Source organism: Labeo rohita, chromosome 14 (assembly GCF_022985175.1).
Source record: "Labeo rohita strain BAU-BD-2019 chromosome 14, IGBB_LRoh.1.0, whole genome shotgun sequence".
NCBI classification, from domain to species: Eukaryota; Metazoa; Chordata; class Actinopteri; order Cypriniformes; family Cyprinidae; genus Labeo; species Labeo rohita.
In genome coordinates, this window is record NC_066882.1 from 7998700 (window position 1) to 8019448 (window position 20749).

Consider the following 20749-nt stretch of genomic DNA (forward strand, 5'->3'; position numbering starts at 1 on the left):
TCAAATGCCATTTAATGAAATGGCGGAAATGTTTGGTTATCGATAGCTGTAGATGTTTTGGAAAATAGTCGGATGAATCAGTCTAGGCCACCGTTCAACACAAAGGCTTTGTGAAATCACACGTGATGCAGTTTATGAAAGCAAATAAAGGCAGCTCGGAAGGTTTGTTCCCCTTCACCTCCTAAATACCTACAATAAATTTCGACATGCACAAGTCATACTTTCAAAGCATTAAGCGGACTGAAATGATGACAAAGCACAAGCACACATTGACATTTGGATGAATCCATTAAAAACCTTTTAGAGTGAAACTGTGGCTCATTTACACAAGGCGAGTGCTCTCCTCACACTCCTGACGCTGTTATGTACCCATTAGCAAACTGCAAAAATTAAATCGTTTCCCTTGTAGGTCCTATTCAGCATTGCAAGACCACAACTTTGGCATGTCGTAAGGTCTTCTTTGAGCTTGCATAATTCAAACTACCGCCCCACATCCATTATAATACCAGAAACACTTTACACTAAAGTTTGGTTGTTAACATTAGTTAACGCATTAGATACCATGAACCTTTTTTTAGTAATCTAAGTTAATGTTAATTAGTAGTAAATTCTGTTAAGGTCAAAAGTTTACATACACCTTGTTAATTATTTTACCAAAGTAAGAGGGATCATACAAAATGCATGTTATGTTTTTTATATTTAGTACTGACCTGAATAAGAATAAGAATAATATTTCACATAAAAGACGTTCCACAAGAGAAAGTAGTTGAATTTATAAAAATGACCCTCTTCAAAAGTTTACATGCACTTGATTCTTACTGTTGTTACCTGAATTATCCACAAATGTGTTTTTTTGTTTGTTTGTTTGTTTGTTTGGTGATAGTTGTTCATAAGTTCCTTGTTTTGTCCTGAACAGTTAAACTGCCTGCTGTCCTTGGTTTTTCTGCATTTTTGTGTATTTGAACCCTTTCCAACAATAACCGTATGATTTTGAGATCCATCTTTTCTCACTGACGACAACTGAGGGACTCACATGCAACTATTACAGAAGGTTCAAAAGTTCACTGATGCTTCAGAAGATAACACAATGCATTAAGAGCCAGGAGTGAAAACTTTTGAACAGAATGAAGATGTGTACATTTTTCTTTTGCCTAAATATTGTTTGAACCTTTTGTAATAGTTGCACATGAGTCCCTCAGTTGTCCCTTAGTGTAAAAGATGGATCTCAAAATCAAACAGTCGTTGTTGGAAAGGGTTCAAATACACAAAAATGCAGAAAAACCAAAGAATTTGTGGGACCTGAAGGATTTTTCTGAAGAAAAGCAGGCAGGTAAACTGTTTAAGACAACTATCACTAAACAAGAAGAAAAAAAAAAGCTGTGGATCATTCAGGTAACAACAAAGTATTAAGAATCAAGCACATGTAAACTTTTGAAATGGGTCATGTTTATAAATTCAACTATTATTTTCTCTTGTGGACTATATGCAAACGCCTTTTATGTGAAATATCTTATTCAGGTCAGTACTAAATAAAAAAAATAAATAAATAAAACATGCATTTTGAATGCTCCCTCTTAATTTGGTCAAATAATTAACATTCTGCAGATTCTGCAAGGCGTATGTAAACTTTTGACCTCAACTATCATACACAAACTAATGTTTATTTATAAAATTAACGCACTGCATTTACTAATGTTAATGAATTAAACCTGAATGCAAAGTGTTTATTGGAACAAAGCGGAAAAAACAGCACTTAGGAATTTAAAACCTATGAGGTATATAAGAAAGGAACTTGTGCAAACAGAGTACATAAAATATATTCGACTTAAGGTATAAAGACTAATGGGAGGAACCTTTCAGTAGAATCCTGTTCTAAAACAGGTACTGAAAGAAAGAATCCATAGGAGAAGCAAATTCTAAGATATAACATGTGTTACCACAGCTTTGGCTCATTCAAGTTTGACAGTGCAGGACATAAGAACTGCGTCAAATGCTCTTTCCTACAGCATCCATCTTTTAAAGGCTTAATTGGCTTGTCTAAGCTGTCTATCAAAGCGCAGCTCGAGGAATGTCACGACATGCCCCAGCGCTAGCATTTCACATCCTTTCAGCGTTACAGTGTGTGTATGTGTGTGCAGGTTATCATGTCTTGAACTGTAATTGTGTACCATGTATTTCATCATTACTAAACTCTATGAACCCTGAATTCATTGTATGGTTCATCTAAACTGAGAAAACTTTAAATGAGTATTGTTTCATATAGTTTAAATAAAACTAGTCCTCCTAAGGTGTTTACCCAAGCAAAAGCAAAATAATACTACAAATCCAATGTTATAGATAAATATAAAGGTAATAGAAGACCCAGAATGACCAAGCTACTTAAATAAGGCACCCAGTTAAATTGGAAATCGAGTGCAGCATCCAACATGACCATAAAACTTTGACCACATGACATTTTCAGGCTATTAAAATGCTTTAATGTTCCTCTAGTTTAAATGTGAGAATGTCCGTTTGCATTTACTGAAAGGCCTCAATGTCTTGTATTTTTGACCTATCATTAATATTTGGATTATGAGCTGGCACTAATGGCCAACCTGGAGCAAAGCTACCAGGTTTAGTGCAAATATGCAAAGCCATGCCTGTACCAATATACTTGTTCTAACGTTTAAAAATGTTAAAAAGCCCTGAGCAGGCTTTCTGATGAATTTAGACATCTAAGACTTACCGTCTAAAGGTAAATCAGCTGTACTTCCTTTTTAAGGGCAGTGCTAAAAACGTATATAGGTTTAAACGGAGTGCTTGGGTTCCACTTGTTCCTCCTTGCCGCAAAAACCTGCTCGCCCCCCGAGTAAAGGGACAGACATGTGTTTGCACATCCTGACAGCATTTCTCTACCTGTTTCAGAAGTTGGATGTAAAGAGATTTATTCCGAGTGATGCTAGCCTTTCTTTAACTTATTTTTTTCCTCCCATCCAATTCTCACCCACATAATCAAACCACATCGCTAGCCGAGCTCCCTGCTTCTACGCTCCACGTTTTCCCATTAGGACTCCTCCGCGGGCGCAGGCCGTTTGAGGTCCCGGATCTGCTTAATGAGATAGTTCTTCTCATCGCAGAACTGCTCGTCTTCAGAACGTTCCGTTTGAAAGTGGCTCAGGAAGTCCACCAGCTTGGACTGATTCTTCAGGAGGATGTCCAGCACAGGCTGCGTCTTATTGGGGTTAGCCACGAACACCTGAGAGGACACAAGAAACCAGAAAAAGTCACTGAAGCTACCTTTGTGCGGTCTGAACTACAGCACACTCTAGTAACTGACCCTGACCTCTTTACATTCAATAAGTGAGGGCAGAACTGGGACAGAAGAGCGGTCAGCTGTCGAGTGTGGAAAGTAATTGGAGTAGACAGAGGGAAAAGCAGACAAGCGAAGTGGCGAATCCAAAATATTAGGTTACACGAAATGGCGTGCATATAAACACATACCTTGAAGACATGGAAGGCTTCGAATTGAATGTTGCGGCTGTTGTCTTTCAGCATGTTCATCATCAGCTTCAGGTTCTCAGCTCGACTGATATATTTAGTCATGACTGTGAAGTTGTGTCTATCCAGTAAGAGTTCTCCTAAGAGCTGGATATGATTTGATAGTTACAACTCACTTAAGAGCAACAACAAAACTATGTGGTAAGAATGAAGCTGAACCACTCAAGATATTGCTGCATAGGTTCATCATAAACATTCCTATGTGAACGCTATCATATTAAAATATGTGGCTATTCAAGTTACAAAGAAGCTTCTTTTCTGAGAAAGGACTTCAGTTTTTCTTTCATGTATAGATCCAAGCAGCTTAATCTCCACCTCAAGGCTTTGAATACCATTACAGCCTTGAATTATTAAAAACAACTCCGCGAAAACAGCGGTTTATGCTCACCTTCAGAGACTGGCGCTTGGTGACGTAGTTATCAGAATGCAGCAGCTTTTCATACTCTGTGAACACCTAAAACAGTTATGAGATGATTAGTCGTAATACTTTTGGTTTATAAAGTAGAGCAGCCAGAGGCACTTATATACAAAAGGGCTTGCAAATGAAATCTTGGGAAACGAGAGTAACTCACTCTGTCGTAATTTGTCTCCAAGAAATCCGCACACATGATCTTGTGTCTTGTCAGCAGATCCTGAAAACAAAGTCTTAAGGTAAATATACTAGTCATTTTCTCTTTTCGATTTCGTGATTACAGTGATAAAGTCAACCAAAAATGTAAATTCTGTCATTCTGTTATACAAATTCTTCCTCATTTGTTCTTGTGCGTCAAGCACACACATTTGAGCTTCCTTTTATCATATTCGATGTGCTTTATGTGTGCATGCTGAGAAATATTTATATATGAATAAAAAGTAATCTAAATATAAAGATTGGATTAAAACATTTGATTCATGTGGATTACTTTTATTATCTCTTTATGTACGTTTTGAGGCTTGAAAATGTTGATCCCATAAATGTTCAATGGATAGACAAAATTGGAAATGGGTCATCAACTGGCAATTTAAATTAAAGGGAAAAAAACCAACATAATATTATTGTGGCTTCAGTTGCATTGCCAAAACAGCGTAATAAATAAAGTTTGTTTTTGCAAAGTATGACAGTGTGTGGGAGTTCTCCTTTTTTTCCTCTTCATAATAGTTTGTTGTACACAACTACCAGTGTTTTTTTTCCTGTTTTATTTCAATTGAAAATAAGTTAATAACCTTAGACATTCTTATGACGTCACTGCATAAAAATCTTAGGTGATGAAATTGTGCTATAAATGTATTAGTGTATTTTGTCTATGTTCCTTAAACAAAGTCTGCAAGTCAAAACCCACACAATTTATGATACTTTGTGTACATTTCTTACCTTAAAAGAGGCAAAAGCATCAGATGCAATGTCAAAAGTAGATAGCTCCACATATCGAAAGAAGCAGTAGAAATCCTCGTGGAACAGAACGATTCGGGCCAGAGGTTCATGACGCAGACACTCCCTCAACATCATGCCACAGTTAAGGGCCACTTCTGGGGTTTCATAGCTGCATTCAGAAGTTAAATAAATAAATAAACCCTGTTATTTCTCTAACATGCAAGAACCACATTTGTTTGTATATACAGTTGAAGTCATAAGTTTACATACACCTTGCAGAATCTGCAAAAGGTTAATCATTTTACCAAAATAAAAGGGATCATACAAAATTCATGTTATTTTTTTAATTAGCACCGACCTGAATAAGATATTTCACATAGAAGATGTTTACATATAGTCCACGAGAGAAAATAATAGTTGAATTTATAAAAATGACCTTGTTCAAAAGTTTATATACACTTGATTTTAATACTGTGTTGTTACCTGAATGATCCACAGCTGTTTTTTTAGTGAGCTGTCTAGTTCATGAGTCCCTTGTTTGTCCTGAACAGTTAAACTGTCTGCTGTTCTTAAGAAAGTCCTTCAGGTCCCACAAATTCTTTGGGTTTTTTTTAACATTTTTGTTTATTTGAACCCTTTCCAACAACGACTGTATGATTGAGATCCATCTTTTCGCACTGAGGACAACTGAGCAACTCATATGCAACTATTACATAAGGTTTAAACGCTCACTGATGCTTCAGAAGGAAAAACTATGCATTAAGAGCCAGGGGTGTAAACTTTTTAACAGAATGAGGATGTGTACATTTTTCTTATTGTGCCTAAATATTATATTTTTTTCATTTAGTACTGCCCTTCAGAAGCTACAGAAGATACTTACATGTTTCCCAAAAGACAAAATAAGTTAAATTTACCCTGATGTTTAAATTCAAAAAGTTTTCACCCCCTGGCTCTTAATGCATTGTTTTTTTTCTTCTGAAGCATCAGTGAGTGTTTGAACCTTCTGTAATAGTTGCATATGAGTCCCTCAGTTGTGCTCAGTGTGAAAAGATGGACCTCAAAATCATACAGTCATTGCTGGAAAAGGTTCAAATACACAAAAATGCTGAAAAAACAAAGAATTTGTGCAACCTGAATGAGGACAGATTAACTGTTCAGGATGAACAAGGGACTATGCATTTTATATGATCTCTCTTATTTTGCTAAAATAATTAACATTTTACAGATTCTGCAAGGTGTATGTAAACTTTTGACTTCAACTGTACGTACATATAAAACCACATAAGTCATTCAAACATAAAAATCACACCAAAGGTGACAATAACTAGATATGTTTGTGCTGTTAAATCTAAACGCCACTGGCAGCTCAGCCACGTGGACAGGAAATGGGAAAATTATGGTCCTAAAATAACCATACACTCACAGTCTCCCATAACATCAATTGGAAAAGGCAGGCTAATCAATGGTTTCTGAATGTACTGATCTATGGCTATGCCCTGGGGTCTGGAAACTCACCCTTTCAGCAGCATAAAGAGGATCTGTGAGTGGGAAGAGATGTACTCCACAGTCGGGGTGCGAGCGCCAATCTGACGACGCACTATGTTGCTAAACAGATGCACCACATCCTTCTTTCCCTTTGGTGAACAACACGTTATAAATCAAAGAGAGTACACAACAAATGTGTGGTTAGTGCACAGAGCAACATATCTTACAACCAGACGGAAGCAGTTGTATTTCAAACATTTGAAAAGCAATGACATGCACCTCGAAGTCAATCCTCTGTAGGTTTGCTATGAGGGAAATGAGGAGGTTGGTGTTGTAGAGCTCTTGAGCCAGTTGGGCCACTGCTTCAGTCTGAGGCTCCTTGTCTCCAGTGCCACACAGCACCTCTTTCAACGATGCAAGATTTTTTGATACTTCCTCTGCAACCTACAGGAAAAACAGTGCGTTTTCTGACTCAGTCACAGCTTGCTAAAACATTTGCATTGAGATGTTGACATAAAAAAGACAGACCTTTTCACATTTCTTGCTTTCAGATGATTCCAGCTTCTCTAAGTATGCCACATTCTCCTTCAGATTCTTCACAATCTCTGCAGGGCTCTTCTGAGACTTCCCAAACGGGAATGGCATGGTTTTAGCGGGGATGTGCGTTGGACGTCGAAGGACAACAGAAATGATTCACCTTTAAATGAAAAGGTGAAAAACAAATAGTATAAAACAGCTAGTAAAGAATAAACTCAAAACAGTATTTGACAATAAAAGCTATAAAAGTTATTCATAACAAATTTTATACACTTAACAATACAACTGTACAAAAACATAAAACATATTCTGACATACTTAAAATATTTAATTGCACCACACTAACGACATTTACAGACTGTTTGTTTGCTTTTATTATTATTGTACAAGTAATAACCAAAACATGTTATGAAACACCACCTAAACTTGCTCAACACTGACAAGTACAGATAAAGATAGTAGAGACAGTTCATCACATGTTGAAAGCATGACACAAAATAGGTTATGGTTTTAAACGAGTCACTTAGATGAGCAACTAGGCAATTTATTCAACTTGAAAAACAGCTAGTATCCCGATGAGCTAAGCTAACCTCCACCCAGGACTTATCGATCAACACTTCTCAGGAACTCAATATTACTCACCACATTCACTTTATTACTTGGTAGTGTGTCACCCAATACGGTCTTAACGTGAACCCGTGAGTACAAACACAACTTTACACGGAAAGAAATATAATATACTTTTTTAATCTTTCAGCTGGCTGGACATGTAGCCATGTAAGTTAGCACGTTGGCTAACTGACTTCTGTCAGGCATGATGATCATGGCCAAACGAGCTACAAGAATAACTCAAACCAGGAAACTAACGTTAACCACTTATTTTGAAGTCGTTTCCATCCATGTGAACTGTCAGAATTGATTTTAGTCATACAGGGCCTTTCTAAACCAGTGTAAAGTTTCTGTTTGACACGCAGTTAGGGCTGAATTGTTCAACTTTTCAATGACATTTTGACAGTTGATCAAGTTGCGTGTACTATAAACTGAAAACAGACAAACATATGATCGAGAAACTATTTTAAAAACAATAAAAACAGATTAAACGTACATTTGAAGTGCTAGAGTGGAAACAAAATGACAGACTTGTCAGGCTAAGTGGATGTGTGTTAGCTGGAGATGGAAGGAAGAGACACACTCACCGCATTCACCAGACCAAAAACGTCCCCTTTTAAATCCACACACGCGATGAAATGAAAAACTAAGGTAGATCGACGTTTAAGCGGCTAAATATACAGCTATTAATCCTGTTCAAACTATATCGAACATACTATTTATCTCCCCAAAAAGGAGATAATTCTTGTGTTGATAACTGCGATTAATTTACGGCTGCTTTGCTCCTCGTACACTTCAAGCGTCTGCCGCTTTACTTTATCAGGGAAGTTGAAGAGAGTTTTCGAACGCCCCCTTTTTGAATTGACGTAAGCGCTGACCAATCAGAACGCGAAACGGGGCGCACACCCTGAACAGAAATCGAACTAAATGAAGATGAATTGAGGCAACAAACCCACTGAAAGCGAAGCTGGATTATAAACCAGCCCAGTGCTTAGAGGCCTCTGAAGCCTAAAGTAAGCTAAACACCGGGGCCCTTGTTGCATACAGCACAGGCTGACCACTAGGGCCCCTGGCTACTATTTTTAATTCATTAATATTAGCATCCCAAAACACACACTTGGTGATTTTTTTAGGGAAGTCACTCTTGCTTTTTCCACTTTACACACTTTCACTTTGTTGTTATGCTGTGTCTGTAGTATACACTTTTTGTTATTTAGATGTACTTTTATGTTTATGCCACCTTGAGCACTGTCTGAAAGTGCTATCCACTTTTTTCTGTAAGAGCGGGCGTGGCTATTTGTCAATTTTATGGGTCAGGCTTCTGGTCTCATCCATCCAGTTATTTTTAGCTGTACAAAACTACACAATTTGCTGCTTGATATTGCAAATTGGTGTGTCTTATCATGTTATTTTAATGTATTATCCACTTATGAGCACACTGGTTTGTAGTGCAAACAGTTTTGCTGTTTCCTGCACGTTGTTATTCTTCTCGTTATTTCCTTGTGGCGGATAATGAACCGTAAGTCTCAGTTTTGTTGGAATCATAATGATTTTTTTTTCCAGCTGTTGAACAATAAATGCATTGTGACAGCCAAACGGAATACTAATGTAGTTATGATTATAGTTATCATTTACGTCAGAATGAAGGATTTGTCTTGGTGAAGATTCAAATACAAAAAAAAACAAAAAAAAAAAAAAAAAACAAGATGCATATTTGAAGAGATCATGGACTGAGAAATCAAACTTCCCTTGATCTTTTGACATATAAGAGGCCATTGTACTATAAAAACTTCCTGTAAAATTCAGAACTCATAACTTCCTCGCAGGCCTAAAAACAGCTTATATTGAAGCCGTTCTGCCAAAATGACACTTCATGATGTAATAGTGTGGCTAAACACCGCCTCCTCAGAAAAAGATCAATGCATGCTTCTACATCACTGCCTGTTTAGCCCCGCCCACTGATTTGAACATGTACAGAGTTTTCATGCATTTTTGACCTAAATCGCAGCAGCGTCCATCTATGAGGAACGTAGGCTGTCAAACATACACAAGTGTTAGCCAATCACAGCAGTGGGCGTATACTTCCAAGTCTACAGTCTGCCACAACTATCAAACAGAGCCTTTTGATGAGGGAGGTTAAAAACAGAACAGAAAATAGCCTGTTACTTCTAAATTATGATGTTTTTTATGTAAAAATCTTGATAAAATTATAAGGGATAACTTAAGCAGGATAACTTGAATAAGAAATGGACAGGATGTTAAATATAAAAGTATAAATTGTGTGTTACACTTTCTTTTTCTTGGTGTGAATTTTTTGTGTTAAAGGCCCTTTAATGTGTCTGTGTTTCCAAAAAGATATTCATATGCAGGGAAATATTTAATTAAATCAACAAAAGAGCAATAATATGTAATTGCTGTGATGAGTCTCAATTAGCCTGATTCAGTATGCAAGTCTTTTTTTTAAATAAAAATAAAACAAATCAAAGAATAGAAAAATAACAGAGAATGCTAGTGATAGAGGGACATTTTTTATAATAAATAAAAAGAAAACAAGCAGATAGAATAGAAAAGGAATAGGGAACGCTAGTGGTAGAGGGTCTTTTTTAATAAAAATAAAACAAGTCAAAAGAATAGAAAAACAATAGAAAATGCTAGTGATCGACGGTCATTTTGTATAATAAATAAAAAAACAAGCGGATAGTATAGAAAAAGAATATAGAATGCTAGTGTTAGAGGAATTTTTTAATAAAAATAAAACAAGTCAAAAGAATTTAAAAAATATAGAACGCTAGTGTTAGAGGGTCTTTTTTTAATAAAAATAAAACAAGTCAAAAGAATAGAAAAAGAATAGAAAATGCTAGTGATCGACGGTCATTTTGTATAATAAATAAAAAAACAAGCGGATAGTATAGAAAAAGAATACAGAATTCTAGTGTTAGAGGAATTTTTTAATAAAAATAAAACAAGTCAAAAGAATTAAAAAAATATAGAACGCTAGTGTTAGAGGGTCTTTTTTAATAAAAATAAAACAAGTCAAAAGAATTTAAAAAATATAGAAAGGTAGTGTTAAAGGGGTTTTTTTAATAAAAATAAAACAAGTCAAAAGAATAGAAAAAGAATAGAAAATGCTAGTGATAGACAGTCATTTGGTATAATAAATAAAAAACAAGCGGATAGTACAGAAAAAGAATACAGAATTCTAGTGTTAGAGGAATTTTTTAATAAAAATAAAACAAGTCAAAAGAATAAAAAAATATAGAACGGTAGTGTTAGAGGGTCTTTTTTAATAAAAATAAAACAAGTCAAAAGAATAGAAAAAGAATAGAAAATGCTAGTGATGGACGGTCATTTTGTATCATAAATAAAAAACAACCGGATAGTATAGAAAAAGAATATAGAATGCTAGTGTTAGAGGAATTTTTAAATAAAAATAAAACAAGTCAAAAGAATAAAAAAAGAATAGAGAACGCTAGTGACAGAGGGTCATTTTGTACAATAAATAATAAGAAAACAAGCAGATAGTATAGAAAAAGAATATAGAATACTAGTGTTAAAAGCTCTTTTTTTAAAAAAAAGAAAACAAGTAGTTAGAACAGAAATAGAATAGAGAGTGCAAGTGTTAGAGGTTCAGGTGTTTTGTTTTTTCTTCATTTTTTCATATTCACATGCAGGTACATTTAGCAATATAATTTCTTATTTCCTTAACGTACTATTTACGAAATTGTGAAAGGCTCTGGTGCAAAACAATAATCATTTTAATTTTAAAATAGAAACTTTAGGCATTTTTCAGTGCATTCATTATGCAACTCATCTGTTTATACGCTCGTCTAGGCCTATTCCTCAAACTATCTTGACGGTGACCACAGTGCGTAAGGGGCGTGCTTATGCTTCAATGTCGGACAAACATGCTTTTTGCAGTGAGCGACGTCACTCGAACGCCTCGCAATGGTGAGAGGCAGAACACCCGAGCACTCAATGCTTAGCGAGAGGAAGAGCGAGAACACGCGCTCGCAGCCACTCTAAATCTATCCCCCATTCAACACAGCAGCGGTAAGAGCTTCCAATATGTCACACAGACACTGCAATGTACACTTTTAGACTTAGGAAAGCAACGGGACGAGTCAAACAATTGTCGGGACTAGCTAGGTGCTTTTGCTACGATGTGTCAATACATTTCGTATGGCGGGTCTCCACACGTGAAGCGGGTAAAATAATCCCAACAGCGAACAATGTGTTATAAAAATCAAATAATGGTTTGCAATCAACCACAGAAGTTCAGATTGAATTTTTCCGCACAATTGTGCTCATCAGTATTGTTGTAGCCAGCATATAACGTGGGCCTTAATGGGGGACACTTACATAGACATACACATCTTTATTCATCTAAAGGGGCGCACCAGATTTGACATAGTCTTATAGTAGTTCATATTCACTGGAAAGTGAAAGAGTTTTTGTTAAGAGCGAAACAAGCCTGTTTGTCGCGGGCCTGTATATCCTCCTCCTCCCTTACTTATGAAAACCGTGTGAGGGATGCTGTTTTTCCTTGTGCGTTTTAGGTTTGTTGGGACTTATGAGCAGGTTGTATCAGCTGTTCTGTTGGATACAGAGTGTCGCGCAGTGTTGCGTTGCTGTTTGTGTTGCAGCTTCTCAGCTATCATGGCAGCGGAGCTGCTCTGTTGCGCGAAGGCGGGTAAAGCCATCGCGACTCAAAACAACACGCTATCCATCTTAAAACACTAAACGAATGATGGATTTATAATCGTACGAGTGAAATGTCGGATTTTTTCTTTTTTTGCATAAAACCGATGGGTTAGCCATGCTGCGCGGGAGGCGTTTTGTGAACTCGGTCAGAGCTTCCTATTGGCATTGCAGTGTTTCACATACGCCACCCTTGTACTTTTCCTACATTATGTTAATGACAATAAAAGTGTGTAGTCAAACATGATTTTAATACAGGTTTGTGTTACGTGTTTGACTAAGCTTTGGGTTTTTGTGTCGTCCGTGACCAATCTTAGAGATGCTTGCTTTTTCAATTAGGGATAAACTTGTTGAAAAGGTTTTTTTACTTAGTATTTACTTAAACTATGTGGTTTGTTTAGTGATTCTTGTTTATAGTAAGGGCCTCAGTTTATATAATATTGTTTTAAGTTGTTTAAATAAGGTTTTTAAACTCTTATGGGCGAATAGTATTAGTCCCTTGCCAGGGGACCCATTTCTAAAATATATATAGGTGGCCATATGTGACCCTGGATTACAAAACCAGTCATAAGTAGCATGAGCTACTTGGGTCAAAATTATTGACTTTTCTTTTATGCCAAAAATCATTAGTATATTAATTAAAGATTATTTTGTAAATTTTCTACCGTAAATATATTAAAACTTAATTTTTGAGTAATATGCATTGATAAGAACTTTGTTTGGACAACTTTAAAGGTCATTTTCTCATTATTTTGATTTAGTTTTTTGTTTTTTTGAACGCTCAGGTTCCAGATTTTCAAATAGTTGTATCTTGGCCAAATATTGTCCTATTCTAATAAACCATACATTAATGGAAAGCTCATTTATTTAGTTATTTATGTATAAATCTCAATTTTAAAGTGACCCTTGTGACTGGCTTTGTGGTCCTGGGTCACGTATGTCTTCATGTATAAACACAGGTTTTTGTAAGCTTGCTATTATACAGACATCATTTTGTCTAACATATTATATTACCAATAATATGTTAATTTATTAAAATGTTATCTGTAAGATTCACTTTTAAAACTATGTGCACATTTTTTTTATTTTGTTCTGTTTAGTGATTGATTGTATTGATTTCTGACCAATATTTAGAAGCCAGAATAAAACCATAATTAAGTGATATTAGTGATCTTTTAAGTACACAACAATTTTTTTTTTTTTTTTTTTTTTTTTTTTTTGAAATAGTACAGCATTTTGTGTATTAAAAAAAAAAATTCTCTGACTGCTTTTGACCGTACTTGGAACATACTGGAACACTTTTTTTTTTTTTTTTTGTACTTCGTGCTTAAAATCTCAAATTGATTGTATCTCAGGTTTTAAATTAAAAACATTTTGAAAAGTGTCGTTCTATATTTCTGATCACATGCCTAGTGTAATGTGCATGAATGGTCATGTTTAAAACGCTGTTTTAAAACGAAAACGCATTAGCGTAAACAGGGCCTAATAAATGTTCCTATGTAGAAACATCGTTTACATGAAAATTCTATGGAAATATTTTGTTTATATTATCTATCAAAGTATTTTTTAGTTATAGACTTTTGTAATAAAGACATCTGGAAAGTAAATGTCATGCTGGTCATATATTTGCTTCTTAGGGAAAATTTTAAATAAACAAATTAGTTTAATACCTCAGCATAACAGAATTGCATAAGTGAGCTAACCACAACCATCTGCCTGAACTATTTTTTTTACTATATAGAGTGATTCAATGACAGATGTCTGAGTTTTAGAAACATTTCGAAAAATGCAAACATGCATTTTAGCCATCTGTTGCTCTGTAGACTTACACAAAGCTTGTCACAAAAATAATCTTCCTTCTTCCTCTAAGTACAACTGCAGTTCAGTTGCAATGTTTTTTTGTCTTTAACACAGAGGCGAGGTGGAGCGTGTGAAAACTGGTCATGTCAGGACAGAGAAAAGGAGCTTCAGCACGTCTTCGAAAATGTGCCTTCTGTAGAACCAACCGGGACAAGGAGTGTGGACAATTACTGGTGTCTGAAAACCACAGGGTGGCAGCCCATCACAAGTGCATGGTACATCAGCTGTCCATTAGCTTGACGCCTTTTATATTTATTAAAAGATCAGTTCATTTCCAGAATGGAAAAACTTACCCCGTCATCCAAAATGTTAATGTCTTGCTTTCTTCAGTCGAAAAAAATTATAGTTTTTGAGAAAAACATTCCAGGATTGTTCTCCATATAGTGGACTTCAGTGGGAGCCAGCAGGTTGAAGGTCCAAATTGCATTTTCAAAGCAGCTTCAAAGAGCTCTACACGATCCCAGCCGAATATGGGTCTTATCTAGCAAAACAATCTGCCATTTTCTAAAAAAATTAAAATGTATGTACTTTTTAACCACAAGTGCTCTGTGATGCGTGAAGTAATCACATTGGAAAAGTCACGCCCGGTTAGTTTGGTTAAAAAACATAGGGTATGGCTAAAACTCCATCTCATTTTAACATCTGACATCGTTGTTTTACCTTTTTTTTGTAAAGGGCGTTTGAGTTTCTTTGCACGTTTGCTTTATAAACACTAGGTCAGTACTTCCGCCTACGCCATGCAACTACGTAATGCGTGAGGTCGTGCTAGTGCATAACAAGCAAATTTTATTTTTTCTTAGAAAATGACAGATTGCTTTGCTAGATAAGACCCTTATTTCTTGGCTGGGATTGTGTAGAGACCTTTGAAGCTGCATTGAAACTGCAATTTGGACCTTGAACCCCTTAGCTCCCATTGAAGTCCACTATATGGAGAAAAATAATAAAATTCACTGCATGAAGAAAGAAGGACATGAACATCATAAATTATCAGAAAATGTTTAATCTGGAAGTGAACTAATCCTTTAAAATCAGTAAATAAGGCTCTGATTTATACATTTACGTATTTTCCTAGTTTCTCAAAAATAATCATGGGAAATATGAATAAAGTGCATATGAATAGTCTGCTATACATAAAAGGAAGTATATGAAGTATATATTTGACATCTTGTATATCTAACATTTGACACTTGTTTATTCAGCTTTTTTCATCAGCCTTGGTCACATCTCACTCAGACAGTGAAAACATTGGAGGCTTTTCTATTGAAGATGTAAAGAAGGAGATAAAAAGAGGAAATAAACTAGTAAGCATCCAGACTGACAGCACTCATGCAGTTCTTTATTTAGGCTGAAAATACAAAATGAACAGGTTTTTTTTTTTTCCTTTTCCTGTTCAGATGTGCACTTCCTGTCACCGGCCGGGGGCGACCATAGGGTGTGATGTGAAGACATGTAGGCGGACGTACCACTACTATTGCGCTCTATGGGACAAGGCCCAGACGAAGGAGAATCCCTCACAAGGCATCTATCTGTAAGCAATATGATAATACCACTTAATGCAAAACTGCATCTGTTTTACGTGACTTTAATCTTGCTTTTATTTTTGCAAATTAGGGTTTACTGTCGCAAACACAGAGACGCCTCTCAAGATGGCAGTGATGGTAACTAGCCATCTTTACTTTATTTAATGTTAGATGCTAACCTGGTTGTGAACCATTGTTTATTAGCGGATTCCCTGTTTATTTCCAGATGAACAGGGAGTTGCAGCCAACGACTCGGATTCATCTCCACCGAGGAGCAGGGGCAGGGGGCGTTTTGAGAAAAGCAGAATCAGAGGCGTCTCACGCGGACAGTCAGACGACACTCGATCCACCTCGTCGCAAGGCAATGATGACACAGAGAGCTCCTCGCATGTAGGCCACGCTTTTTTCTGATATAACCCATATTTGATCCAATTGAGGGATTACAAGTAATTTGACACAAGTATCAGTGGTTGACAAAAATCGATTAATGCTAATTATTGTGTGCTTGCACATGCCACAGCGGGACCGGTCTCCTCTGAGAGGCAGCCCTAGTGATTCAGGCCTTCGCTGTGGCTTCTGTCACGCCGGTGAAGAAGAGAACGAAACGCGCGGTGTGCTCCACTCGGACAATGCCAAGAAAGTTGCTGCCCACTACAAATGCATGGTGAGTCGTCTTCAGTCCTAAAAAAAACAATGAGTCGTATTTAAACAACAAATGTTTTATTTCTTAAAGTAATTGTTTACCAAAAAATGATTATTTAAGATTAGTTTGTTTCTGTATCTGAACAGATTTGGAGAAATGTAGCATTACATCACTTGTTCACTGATGGATGGCTGCTGTCAGAATGAGTTCAAAAAGTTGATTAAAAACATCACAACAATCCACAAGCAATCCACATGACTCCAGTCCATTAATTATTAAGATCTTGTGAAGAAAAAGCTCAGTTTGTAAAAAAACAAAAGCCCTCACTGAGATGTTTTTAACTTAAAACTGTTGCTTTTGGCTACAGTACAAATCTTCTATCCATAATATTGCTTTCTCTAGTGAAAAAGAAGTTTTGTGTAAGTCAGGAGAGAAATGTACATAGATCAAGCAAAAACAGTTCTAGACAAAGCAACAATGATCTGCTGTAGACGCGGTGTCATTCTGACAGCACTCATTCACTGCAGAGGATCCTTTGGTGAGCAAATTATGTATGCTAAATTTTTCCAAATCTGTTCTGATGAAGGAACAAACTCATCTTGTGTGGCTTGAGGATGAGTATGTTTTCAACAAATTATCATGGGTGATCTATTCAATTCTTGATAACACTTTACAGTAAGGTTAATTAATTAACACTAGGTAACTACTTTAGTTATATAAACTAAGATTGAACAATACTTCTACAGCATTTATTGATCTTAAAAAAAAATCTTAAATCTTAAAAATCAAGTTTGTTAACAGTAGTTAATGCACTGATTTAACATGAACTAACAATGAACTGTCTTTACTTTAACATGAACAAAGATGAATAAATTCTGTTATAAATGTATTGTTCTTTGTTAATACATTTACTAACATTAACTAATGGACACTTATTGTGAAGCGTTGCCGAATTCTTTAACTGTTTGGATAAACCATATTGATTGTATTGTGTAAACATATCTCAACTATTTAAGATATTTAGTATTGTAAAAGTATAGTTTTATTTTTTATTTTCATGTTTATTCTGGGTTTAAAAACATTTGATTCTGCCTATCCTGTTAAAACCTGTTATTTTCTGTTTTCTCACAGCTTTTTTCTTCGGGTACTGTCCAGCTAACCACCACCTCACGTGCCGAATTTGGGAATTTTGACATTAAAACAGTTATCCAGGAAATCAAGAGAGGAAAAAGAATGGTATTTTTTTCACATTTTAATCTAAAATGAAATGTATATAATTCTATATGTGTAAAGGTTTAGTTCACTCAAAAATTAACATTCTGTCATTCATTATTCACCCTCATGTCGTTCCAAACCTGTAAGACCTTCATTCATCTTCTGAACACAAATTAAGATATTTTTTGATGAAATCTGAAAGCTTTCTGACCCTGCATAGGCAGCAAACCAACTGACATGTTCAAGGCCCAGAAAGGTAGTAAGGATATTGTTAAAATAGTCCATGTGACATCAGTGGTTCAACCGTAATTTTATAAAGCTATGTGTGAATCAAGAATTTCTTTTCTTCCATGTCAGTCTTCGATACACATTCACGAGTGTACCACAATGCATGCGTGTGGTGCTGCTGACGCAGGAGCCGGCTTTCTGACGTAAAACCCGGATGCACTGCACCTTGTTTACAAGTAGAAGACAATGCACACTGTACATAAAACAGTCCTCATAAAAATAAATGAAAATTTCGACAGAGAGGATGACTTGCAATTTTTTGCCCAAGCGTACTTTGAACCAGCATATACAGACGATGAACTAAGAGAGATGGATGTTCAATGTCTAAGTGCCGGCTCCTGCGTCAGCATCACCACATGCATGCGTCTGACACGGAAGTAAAGAAATTGATTGAAGACAAAATTTCACAAAAACTATTCTTGTACCTTTATAAAATTATGGTTGAACCACTGTCACATGGGCTATTTTAACGATGTCCTAACAATGTGGTAGTTGTGTTGCTGTCTATGCAGGGTCAGGTTTTATAGGTTTGGAACAACATGAGGGTGAGTAATTAATAAATGAACAATCCCTTTAATTTAACACATAATTTCTAAACTATATTGCTATAGGTTTACCCTGAAATATATCTGTTTTTTAGAATATTATCCTTTGTTTTCAGAATGATTTGGATATATTAATTCAGTCACCTAATGCATTTTTGGTCAATTGTGTTAATTTCAGAAATGCACGCTCTGTGCCCAGCTTGGAGCCACCATTGGATGTGAGATAAAAGCCTGCGTAAAGACCTACCATTATCACTGTGGCCTGCAAGACAAGGCCAAATACATAGAAAATATGGCTAGAGGCATTTACAAGTATGTTCGTTTTCATAATTTATACAAATTTGAATAGTCTGGCAAGATCATTTTGGCTAGAATAAACACATTCACATTGTGTATCCACCTTGTGTTTTTTTTTTTTTTTTTTTTTTTTTTGTTTGTTTTTTTCAACACAGAAGTAAGCCTATGGGTCAGACTTCCAGTTCATTATTTGCAATAGAGAATTAACGAGAAGAATCACAACGTGCAATAAACAGTAAAACTGTTTGCACTACAAACCAGTGTGTTTATAATTAAGATAATACATTCAAATAACATGGTAGTACACACTAATTTGCAATATCAAGCTGCAAAATGAGCTGTTTTGTACAGTTAAAAATAGCAGATTAGATCGGAAGCCAGACCAATAAAATGTACAAATGGCCGTGCCGGTTTTTACGGTTAAAAAAAAAAAAAGGCATATATATACTGAAACCATCAGGACAGCTATCACTTGTGCTGTAGTTTTACAATATAACATGAACATTATTGTTCTCACCAGGCTTTATTGTAAGAATCACAGTGGAAATGAGGAAAGGGATGAAGAAGATGAGGAAAGGGAGAGTCGCAGTAAAGAAAAAGCTGCTATTGACAACAGAGCAGATCCTCTGCCGCAGCTCAACGGCAACTAGGTGAGATTCTGCATACACTGTGTCCTTGGAAGAGAAATTCATGTCAATACTAGTCATTGTACATGATAGAGTGATTCATTTGGATGTTCTTGTTACTGTGTGATTGGTTCAGTCTGTCCTGACAGAGTTCGATAATTATTCAGGAACAGGCAAATGCTATTTTTTTTGATCAGAAGATTGAAATGCTGTCTCTTTTCAGATAGTGCATGAAGACGGAAGACGACGATGCGGATAAAATAAATATTTTTGTATAATCTTCGATTAGAACCTAGGGGCCAGCTCACGATATCTGACAATTTCAGTTTTCCTCTCTTCGACAGTATTTCATGGACATTGTGAATGAGAATGTAAGTTCATTATCAAATGCTATCAATATGTTACTGCAGTGTAAAACATAACATAGCTGGATAGGTTTTTTATTTAAACATGCGGTATATTATTACTCAAAACCATATGATCGGACGGCTGGAACAGTGTCTTCTGTTTGTGCTTGCACCTCCAAACTGCTCTTTGACTCGACCCTCTCTGAAAAAGACTGTTTATAGTGCATCTCCTCCAAACTATGACGTTTAATAAGCCTTTCGAAGTAATTCTCCTTCATGAAACTGTCTTTACCTCTTTTTTTCCTCTCTTGCAACATGTATTATATTTTATTACTGTATTATACTCATGAGTACTATTGGATATCTGTGGTTTTCTTTATAGTACAGGTCAGGATTAAAGACTATTGGCTAGCATGCACTTTTCTTTACTCCGTCTCACGTGGTGGTCTTTCTTTTTTTTTTTTCTTTTTTTTTTTCTTGTGTACGCACATGTTCCACATAGGCATTGTGTACTTTGTGTTTTCAGTTGTCTGTTCGGTGGCAATAATTCAAAATAAGAGTCCTTCCAGAAGGCAGATGCTTATATAGTTGAAGATATTATTTGAGGAAAAAGCTTAATACAATATAATATATTTCAGATTTTATTATAATGATTAGACTATGTCAGGGTATTTTAAAGTCAACTGCATATTTTCAAGTCTTGACTAAATTATTTTATTGAACATTTCCACTGTTAATGCTCAGGAAGAAACCATACAGTTATTGCGTCATTTGTCATTTATAAGTCCATTAATGAACCTATGTATAGATCGAAAATGGTTACACTTCATTTTAAAGTGTCCTTGTTACAGCGTGATTAAACATTTAGGTACTGAGTAATATTAACAACATGTACAAATGAAACAAAATAGATTAAATGAGTAGCATACAAAAATAAGTGTATTGCAATTTACACTTATAGCTGCATATTCAGCTTACATTTATATATTCAGATGTATATCTATGTAGATTTACCTTTATATATTCATGATTGACTATACATAAAGATGTAAAATTTTATATTCACACTTACAACTATATATTCTGAGTTAAATTGTATATATTTAGATTTATAAATATATATTCTAATTTCTATATATTCAGATTTACGTGTATATATTCACAATTTACATTTATATATTCAGACTTTAA

General features: G+C 35.6%; 2 protein-coding genes across 2 annotated transcripts; one reads left to right on the forward strand and one right to left on the reverse strand.

The window, feature by feature from the left end:
* Nucleotides 1-397: 397 nt before the first annotated feature.
* On the reverse strand, nt 398-8342 carry cab39l1 (calcium binding protein 39, like 1). Its single transcript, XM_051127810.1, has 9 exons — nt 8107-8342; nt 6902-7070; nt 6653-6817; nt 6404-6522; nt 4889-5057; nt 4110-4169; nt 3926-3991; nt 3481-3624; nt 398-3235 (listed from the first exon to the last, which is right to left on the reverse strand). The coding sequence occupies exons 2-9, from the start codon at nt 7016-7018 to the stop codon at nt 3044-3046; spliced, it is 1032 nt and encodes a 343-aa protein (XP_050983767.1). The 5' UTR covers nt 7019-7070; nt 8107-8342; the 3' UTR covers nt 398-3043.
* A 3083-nt stretch (nt 8343-11425) lies between these two features.
* On the forward strand, nt 11426-19986 carry phf6 (PHD finger protein 6). The gene is made up of 11 exons (XM_051127724.1): nt 11426-11569; nt 14132-14292; nt 15277-15378; nt 15472-15605; nt 15689-15735; nt 15824-15987; nt 16118-16261; nt 17372-17476; nt 18467-18600; nt 19106-19235; nt 19435-19986. Exons 2-10 carry the CDS (start codon nt 14161-14163, stop codon nt 19233-19235), a joined length of 1092 nt encoding a protein of 363 aa, XP_050983681.1. The 5' UTR covers nt 11426-11569; nt 14132-14160; the 3' UTR covers nt 19435-19986.
* Nucleotides 19987-20749: the final 763 nt, after the last annotated feature.